Source organism: Penaeus monodon, chromosome 8, assembly GCF_015228065.2.
Source record: "Penaeus monodon isolate SGIC_2016 chromosome 8, NSTDA_Pmon_1, whole genome shotgun sequence".
Lineage (NCBI taxonomy): Eukaryota > Metazoa > Arthropoda > Malacostraca > Decapoda > Penaeidae > Penaeus > Penaeus monodon.
Genome location: NC_051393.1, coordinates 28,616,748 through 28,626,747, shown reverse-complemented (window position 1 = coordinate 28,626,747; position 10,000 = coordinate 28,616,748). Strand labels below are relative to the sequence as shown.

Here is a 10,000-nt window from a genome sequence, read left to right as displayed (position 1 = left end):
CCATTTTATCATGGCATGGGATGTTATGATTACAGTATATAGGATCAAGACTTTAGTGGCAATAAGAAAATACAGAGCCCCAACTTATATCCTTTATGTTAGAGCTGCATCTCTTTAGAGATCAGTAGCAATGCCATGCAAAATTAAATTTAGATCCTATTGAATACCAATTTTAAATAAACAAAAGATAACTTTTGTCAAAATTCTCTCTAACATGTGCAGTGTCTAATTTTACATTTGAGGGTAAGTGTGTCCAAAACTGCCCTCAAACATGTGTTTATCAAATGTTTTGTTAGTTTAAACCTTTATCTATAATATAATCTTTGATATGTTCACATCAATGCACTAAAAAGAATGAGACAGTATACATTAACATGATTATGAAGATAATCATGTTATAAATAAAAGTTAAACCAACAAAACATTTGATAAACACGTTTGAGCAACTGAACCGAGAACACCTTTGGGCAGGCATGCCTTCATCTGTGCTTTCAATCATTCCCTTCACTCCTATCATCACACTAACTTGTCCATCTCTTATTCTAAATTATACAATTTTATTTTCTTATTTTAACAAAAACATTACCTTGACCCTTTCTTCCTTTACTATCAATATGTAGATAGCATATCCTTGAATAAAATATGCTATCTATGTAGATAACATATCTTTGAATTAGATATGCTATCTATGTAGAATGCATATCTATGAATAACATTTGCTTTGAAATCTGGTAGTGTCTTGAATAACCTTAAAAATATATATTTATCTAAGTGACATTTTCCCATGAATATTTTTTTCCCATATGCTACCTTTGACCCACTAATAACAGGACCATGCACTTTCCACTAATATTTTGTTTTATCATATACATTTATTCACCAAAGAGTCAATTTCTTGGTCTACCTAACCTCACCTCTTCAGCCTTAAATTTTTAGAAGAAAAGGCTTTCACTTCTCTTACTGTGATCATTATCAATTTTTTTTACAATCATCATCATTGTCATGCTTATCATTATCATCACTATTACTATTATCATAATCATTATCATTATTGATATATTGTGATTATTATTATTACTCCTAGATAGTGATTATCATTTCTATCACTATTATCATTATCATCATTATCATCTTCATTACCATTACTGTTATCATTATTATTATCATTACTACTAATACTATTACTATAATTGTTTGTAGTAATAATTCTAATCATAAAAACAAACAGAAAAATCCTTTAGGTCATCCTAGTAACTAACTCAATGGTTACTAAGCACTTTGTGATTAAGAAATTGCAAAAAAAATCTTAGTGGTGTGCATGTATACAGTATATGCATTCCTTGTACCAATGGGGTAAAAATATAAACATATACAAAATAATAAAGGTAAATCTTCCAAACAAAGAAAAAACAAAAAGTTAATAAATAAATAAATATACAAATAAATAAATACAAGAAACCATACCCAAGATTGCAAGAAAAGTCAATAGCTTCTAGCTAACCAAACACAAATATTCCAACACATAATCCTTGTAAAATGCATTAGGCACTGTCTCTTACAATTATATAGACAAGTTACCAATAAGAAATCTGAACCACTGGCCAATACCAACCACAGTTTTATCCCTTTTCCTACAATGATAATGACAGACTAAAAAAATAAAAAAATAAAATAAATTCAGAACCATTTCCCAACACCAACCAGTTTTATCCCTTAAGGCACACACAAATACATAATGTATTTAGAATTCCCAAATAATCCTATTTGTTAGTAAAAGCCATGAAATATCAATGAAGGCATTTGCTCACAGGGAAGGATATTACATATAGTACTAGCATGTAGCAAATATGAGGAAGGTTAAACTATTTCGTGATAAGTATATCAAACTTTTTCATTCCAAAATTCATGATTGTTTTAGAACAACCATCCAATAATCACTACAATTACAGCCAAATAAGAAGCACCTGGTGTCTGAATGCTTGTTATGAAAGAGTTAAAATATGCCTTTGAAAAATATGAGAAATGTTCTGGTAAATTCATGGAATAGCTGTTTAATTCTTAACTTGGATTTCTCAAGATACTTCGAAGTGACAAAAGGACTGCCAAGAGTGAGAGAGATACACCACGATCCCCAGGGTACCAGCAAGAGTATGCATACCTCCAGGTTTGCCGGGAATACCTGAGATATCCCAGACACGGACAGAAGAGTCCAGTGAAGCAGACACAATCAGGTCTTGGGTTGGATGGAAACGGGCACACATCACATAGTGATTGTGTCCTGTCAGGATAGACACGCATGAGCGGCTCTGCCAGTTCCAAATTCGTATGGTCTGGTCATCAGAGGCTGAGAGGATCCAGGGGTATTCCTGCAACAAATATCTGAACATCAGCTTCCTTTTTTTGGAGTATCCTTACAAAGCAACAACTCTCAACTAAAAGAGAATGGCTGTTAAAGAAAGCATGGTAAAAGGATGGTGGAATGGTTTACAAACAGTATAAATTATATAAGCATATTAATACATATATGTATATCTTATGTACATGTATAGGTCAGGGAGGCCCATCTGCTATATATTAATTGATGCAGATTTTGAAAGATTATTATTAGGGAAGTTATTCCATTATAAGTACACACACACACACACACACACACACACACACACACACACACACACACACACATATATATATATATATATATATATATATATATATATATATATATGTGTGTGTATTTGTGTGTGTGTTTGTATTTGTGTGTGTGTTTGTATTTTGTGTGTGTGTGTGTGTGTGTGTGTGTGTGTGTGTGTGTGTGTGTGTGTGTGTGTGTGTGTGTGTGTGTGTGTGTGTGTGTGTGTGTGTGTGTGTGTGTGTGTGTGTGTGTGTGTGTTGTATTTGTGTGTGTGTGTGCGTTGTATTTGTGTGTGTGGTTGTGTGTGTTGTGTGTGTGTTTAGTTTGTGTGTTTGTTTGTGTGTTTCAGTTTGTGTGTTTGTTGTGTGCGTGTGTGTGTGTGCGTGTGTGTGTGCACCTGTGTGTGTGTGTGTGCACCTGTGTGTGTGTGTGTGTGCACCTGTGTGTGTGTGTGTCCGCCTGTGTGTGTGTGTGTGTGCACCTCTGTGTGTGTGTATACACCTGTGTGTGTGTGTGTGTGTGTGTGTGTGTGTGTGTGTGTGTGGTGTGTGTGTGTGTGTGTGTGTGTGTGTGTGTGGTGTTGTGTGTGTGTGTGTGTGTGTATCAGTTTGTGTGTGTGTGCATCAGTTTGTGTGTGTGTGCATCAGTTTGTGTGTATCATTTTGTAGGTGTTTCAGTTTTTGTGTGTATCAGTTTGTGTGTGTATCAGTTTGTGTGTGTATCAGTTTGTGTGTGTATCAGTTTGCGTGTGTATCAGTTTGTGTGTGTATCAGTTTGTGTGTGTATCAGTTTGTGTGTGTATCAGTTTGTGTGTGTATCAGTTTGTGGGAGTTTCAGTTTGTATGTGTTTCAGTTTGTGGGTATTTCAGTTTGTATGGGTTTCAGTTTGTGTGTGTATCAGTTTGCGTGTGTATCACTTTGTGTGTGTACCAGTTTGTGCGTACATATCAGTTTGTGTGTGTATCAGTTTGTATGTGTGTATCAGTTCGTGCGTGTGCGTGTATGTCCACTTGTACATTTCTGAGTGTGTATGTGTAAATTATTAATACTTACCTGATGGAACTCTGTAGTACGGATGTAATCCAAGTGACCAAGCAGTGTAAAGAGGCATCTACGCAGTTTATAATTCCACACCTGAAACAGAAAATCACCAACATTAAAACATTTCACTTTATTTCTTTTGTAAAATGTGATAGTGATAACTGGTATTCTGATACATTGTGACAAAGAAACATACCTTGATCTTATAATCATCTCCTCCAGACACAAACAGCGGCTGCTGTTGGTGGAAGCACACAGCTCGAACTGGACCCTCATGTTCATCAAACTTATCCACTAAGGTGCACATACGATAATCCCATAACTGGATGATTCCACTGTGAAGACTAGAAAGAGAGAAAAAAAACAACTCTTGTTTATGTAAAATTCAATATCAAATTATAAACTGGAATAACATGTAGATTAATACGGTTTACACATATAACCCCCGACCCCTCAAAAATAATAATAATAAAAAAGAAAATAAATAAAATAAAATAATATTAATTAATAATAATAAATAAATAAGAGATACAAAATACAAAACATCATATCACAAAGATAAAAACCGAATCCCACGTAAACAAAGATTACAAGTTCTAACCACTATTCCTATGTATGAAGCAACCATGAGAGAAAGTGGGGACAGGGACATTAGGTTCAAGGGAAGAATAGCTGTTAATTCTTGTTTCCTCTATGACCAGACACGCCTACCAAGAAATGTTATGAACTAACCACCAGTAATGAATATAAAAAGTTAACCACTATTCACATCAAATCTATCTACTAACACACACTATAACACTATTTGATAATCAGTGAAATATTGTAAAGAGTTAGAACATGCAAACTTACACACAAAAAAAATCTATACTACTGAGTATACTCGAATAATAATTGGTAAGGCATTCATGTGCATCACACAAATATAAAAGATATTTGCAGGCTTTTCAATGCATATCACAAAGTTTACTGAATGTCACTTTAGAGTGCATGTATTAAGAAAATGGAGATTATTTATTCTTACACTGTGCAAAAAAATGACGATCTTTTCATTCACAACGCATCATAAGTACATCCGGTATTTCAGAATCTATAAACTGGTGTGAATTAAAAGCACGTATCTATCTGCACTGACCATTTTGCGACATCTCTAAGGCAGAATAAAATAATGAGGAAGGAACATATGATTACCGCCTGCCTTAAATGGGGAATAAAAATCCTTATAAGCAATACAAACTGTAGGACATTTGTATAGACTTTGCTGATGAGTAACATGGCTACTGGTTATTGTCGAGCAGTGCAGATGCAGTTAAAAATTAGCAAGCTCATCAACAGTAATAACCACTGAGAAAATATACATGCCTGCAATATGTAGGCAAAGTTGTGAGCGTATGTGTGTGTGGGGGGGGGGGATAAGTAAAAAGGAATAGTTGCTTCAAATTGGATTATGTCAGATTCAGAAATAAAGGTATGGATGTTGTAGGTGCACGTACATATACAATGAAGATCTGGTTAAGGGTAGGGGGAGTGGAAGGTGGACACTTCAAGGTGATCAAGCACATTACCAACTTTTGCCAGCAATGCCACACCCACTTCTACCTGCACAGCCAAGAATGTTGTACCATCAAAGTTATATTACAAAATGAACGAGTTACAAACATATTTCATAACACTGGTTCTTAAAATGAACGCACAACAAGAGAGCGTTGTGATACTGCTATCACGATGAGCGCGAGACACCGCTCATTCTTGTACTAGCTCTGTCCACACGCACGCGCGGCAATACACTCACCACCTTCCTTCTCATCCCAACCTGTCGACGAACCATCAGGAAAATAACCTGCATGGCAAGCACTTCATCCGGAATGCCAGTTGCACATCTACGGTCATATCCAAAGGATAAGGACGTTTTATATGGAGTATTTGTCCAAACCCAATCATCAGGTGAGTCTACAGTAATCACTGAAGAAAAAGCAAGCGATTCAAACTTCTGACAGTCATCGCCGTGTAAAGGTTACATCCAGATGTGTATCGACACTTTAACTGGACGTAAAAAATCGTGTGAACCTGCAATAGCATTCGAAAAAGAAAATTCCTTATGCAAAAAAAGAAACATATGCCGGTTTCCCATCTTGAATACTACTCTAAATCATCCTACTTATCCACTCGATCGGTATTACATAACCATTCTACAAGTCAAATTACCAAACCAAAACGTGCATTTCACCCTTCCAAGAGGCTAAACTGATAACCGTATATAACAATAACAGTGGTAATACTAACATAGATGATGATGATGATAAAGCATAAAATGCACGAAACAAACCATTGAAAACTACCTTTTCTCTTTTACAAACACCTATTAACCGATGCTTAGCCAAACCAAACCTCCTATAAGTTTGATAAAATTAGACTTCCTGAAGCACCTTACACCTTAGGTCCGGTTTTACCGTTAGATACACGGAGTTGCATTTATACATCCAGCCGACCTTTTGCTCGTACTTGTTACATCCTCTCCATCCCCGCGCTAGTCTCTCCTTACTCATCACGCACAAGGATAAGCGGTTTGTCAACGCTCCTGGGCTTTATTATGTCGAATGTGAGCCTGTTCAGTCACTAGAACGGACAAAAAAACGTAAGAGGCTGCACACGTGCATAAAATTATGGGCAAAATCTTGCACACGTGAGGAGAAGGGGGGAGTAGGAAGAAAATTAAGAGGCAAGTTGGAAGAAAATAGAGAGGGAGGGGGGAGTAGGAAGGAAATAAACAGGCACGTAGGAAAAGAAAGAAAGAAAGAAAGAAGGGGAAAGCGAGTAAGAGATGAGGAAGGGAAGGGAAATAGAGAGAGGGAGAAAGGAATGAGAAGGAGAAACAGTAAGAGGGAGAGGGGGTAAGGATGTTAAGTAAAGCAATATCAGGGTCCGCTACTGCAAAAGATTATCATTGAGGTCTGCCCTTCCAATCACCATTCGGTTTTTATCGGCACTTTGGCCTTTTCATTCCTTTGCCCATTCTACCAGGAAACAATAGCGCTGCCACGTAAAAGAGGGATAGTGAGTGACAATGCGCCCGCCCGCCGACATGGTTGGTTGGCAAGAAAACACGCGGAAACGCGTCGAAGGCAAATGTCTATTTCCAGCTAACTAAATATCACGGTTATCACCCCTCTGGCTGACAGGTCTAGCAATCCTAATCCCTATTATTGCTAAAGCTATGTCAAGCATTCATATGTTTCCTCAACTTTATTACAAAACATATTTGGTAGGTGAAGGTCAAGCAAATGCCGCGGGCATCGGGGCACGCTAAAGTTGGACGGGCGCCAACTCGGCTGCAAGACACGCGTTTCTGGAGCACAAGCTGGAAATTGACCGACTCTCCTCTTAGGTTATGCGTTCTCATGATATACATTTAATCGTGGGAAACTTGTGCATATGTGCATACGTACGTACGTACATACATACATACATACATACATACATACATACATACATACACACACACACACACACACACACACACACACACACACACACACACACACACACACACATATATATATATATATATATATATATATATATATATATATATATATATATATTATATATATATTTTTTTTTTTGTATAAGTAAATACATACCATACAGATAATATTTCACACAAATTGAAGATTTTAACTTCTCTTCACCTTCACATATTTTTGAAGAATAAAAATTATGAGACTTGAAATGCATAGGTTGTGTAGGTGAAAGGCGATACATGGTGCTAAGTGTGTGGACCTTGTCTCCGAACGTGATCACGTTGGGAAGTAAGAAGGGAGGAAGAGGGGAGGAGAGGAGAATAGAGCAGAGAAAATGAGGAGAGGGGTGTTAACCATATTAGAATACCATCCATAATGCTCTAGCTACGCATTACATAAAGTTTGCATTTACATCATGTAAACATAAAATGTGGCTTATTTACCCCTTTTCTACCTGCATTGCTAAACACGCGGAAGTTTCTCTCACTTTTCCCGGCAAGGGAGCTTTTCATAATCTATGAGAGCCATAAACATCATGCGTCACGAAATTGCAAAACAGACGGTATATCTGTCCACACACCCGAGAAATTGCAGAACCTAAACTCATGTTTTTCTTATTGGAGAGATCGCCTGGTTACGCACCATGACTGCGTGAACGGGCGCTTTGGAATGGTTGTGTGTCCCCGGGAATATCCAACTCTGCAAAGCAGTTAACGGACACAATGAAGGATGATAGGTCGTGCCGCGTCCTCTCTTCTTCTTGTTTTCGCGTGGGACATAGATCAGGTGACCCCAAAGCGGGCCGGGGTTGAGGCTGGCCGGCACAAGGCACGCTTCCACGCAGTCACTACCAGGCCCCAGCACGCCCACACCCTCTCAACCGTTACTTAACACATGACCCGTCGCGCAATCCTTCAAGCACAGTAATCCCATCGCAGCCAATACTATCTCTTGATAGCAAACCTGCAAATTCTCTCATCTCCTCTAATTACTTAAATATAGATCCGATGAAATTATAAAATGTAACAAGACTTGTGGTTCTACACACGAAAATATGTCGACGAACGTGCCCTTGTTCCGTTTCGTTAATAGGTTAGCAGTGAAGACGACGGCAGAGTGCATAGGGCGCCCTTATGGCTGAGAGTGTAGCAGTGAAAGTGGTTTACAGTTCCTCGTGCAGCTCGCTCACCTGGGGACCTCGGCTGGTCTTACTCCACCGCGCCAACATCCTCACAATCCTCATAGGGCAGGTAATAGCCAAGAAGGTCAAAGCGTCCTATCAGTATTCAGTCTCACTCGCGGCACTTGTTTTTTTTTCTGATTAAAAGGATAACTTATGGAAACGCGACGATTGGATTGCTATATGAATACAATAAGAAATGAACAGTAAATCTATTCCATGTGAAAATGCATTTGTAATTGGCAATAAGAATTACTGGTTATTTTAATTAGAAATCAATAAAGGCGGGTGATTTCTTGGCTATTCGCGGACGTATGCTCGCTATGAACGTCGAATTGAAGAAAGAACTTCCACATGATCAACAGAAGTTATCCATTGTTTTTCAGGTGCAATGTTTCACTCCTTAATTTCGTTTGTCTCGATACTAAATGGGCAAACTCTTTTTTTTCCTAAATACTCGCTTTCCTGTCTATCCCGATATTCCGCATGAAAGTAGATATATCTCATTACGCTATAGTGATTTGGAAAGCCAACGATTTATAAAATATCTCCTTCGCCATTAACTTAACTGTTTCTGCAAAAAGCGCCAAGGTCAAAAACTCAAGTAACAATTCTCTGACAATATTTCATCTGAAAGTGCCGGTTCTCGTCACTCAGATACAGAAGAAAAATACATTGCTAAAAATACGCACATTATCGGAAGTAATTTAAAAGCAGAAAAAGGTTTACTCTAATGATTACTTTATTCGTTACTTGTGATAATCATGCGCATAAAAAAAATCGCGCTACCTAAAACAAACGACACATATACGTAAGGACTTGTTGAAAGTCGCTGCTTCGGTAAACAAGGAGCTATTTACGGTACAAGTGATTTTTATTACCTAAATAAATTTATTCTCTCACTCCTTTTCTCTTCACTTCGCCCTCTCTCTCTCTCTCTCTTCCCTTTTCTTTAGACGGAGAAATTTGTTACCGACATCACAGCGGTCTGATATTATCATGTAAACTTTTGTATGCTTTGTCCAGAGCCTTCGTTCGCGGCGGACGCATTATGCAAGTCTTTTTCCAGTATCAAAGGTGAAATTGCGAAACACAGCTGTCGTGCAACTCTTCCCGCTCATTCAGCAAGGAAATTCGTGTTTCACAGAAAACGATAATTGTAGTTTTCCAAATTCTCCATATTACTTCTACCGGTTTCATTCTCTAACAACTGTTTCAGAAACCATCATACTCATTTACTGTCATGATCATCAGGCATATTATCTTTAGGTTATCTCGGATTCTGCATTAAGCAAGAACATAACCTAGTAACATAATTGTTATAAATTACTGATTGCGGTTTAGGGGGCAGGCAGGCAGACACACACACAGTAAAGTAAGCCGAAATGGATTACGCGCTGCATTTCCCTCTGCGGTACTTCGACGTGTCTCCTTCGAAGACTGCTCCATGGCTACGTTTCGACAATTTCCTAAGCTCCGAGGTCTTTCCGATGCACAAATCCTCGATAAACAACTACATAACAAAACCTGTCCTCGTCCATTCAAAACACCAAGAAAGCGAAGTGTGAAGCTGATTTACCTCGCTACCATGTGCGGACTTGGCCAATCAGTTATTCGGAGGTGGGT

At 38.0% G+C, this 10,000-nt stretch overlaps 1 protein-coding gene across 3 annotated transcripts in view; it reads right to left on the bottom strand.

The window, feature by feature from the left end:
* Positions 1-10,000, bottom strand: part of LOC119576290 (coatomer subunit alpha-like) — a 57,881-nt gene that overhangs the window by 16,011 nt on the left and 31,870 nt on the right. For 2 of the 3 annotated variants that reach the window (XR_005229046.1, XM_037923892.1), the window contains exons 3-5: positions 3,870-4,017; positions 3,686-3,766; positions 2,159-2,366 (exon numbers count right to left, since the gene is read on the bottom strand). Coding sequence is in view for 2 of the 3 variants with exons in the window: in XM_037923892.1 (XP_037779820.1) it covers positions 2,159-2,366; positions 3,686-3,766; positions 3,870-4,017 (437 nt within the window). In the remaining variant the exon portion in view is untranslated. The remainder of the gene's footprint in view (positions 1-2,158; positions 2,367-3,685; positions 3,767-3,869; positions 4,018-10,000) is intronic. The other variant, XM_037923894.1, reaches the window with a different exon arrangement.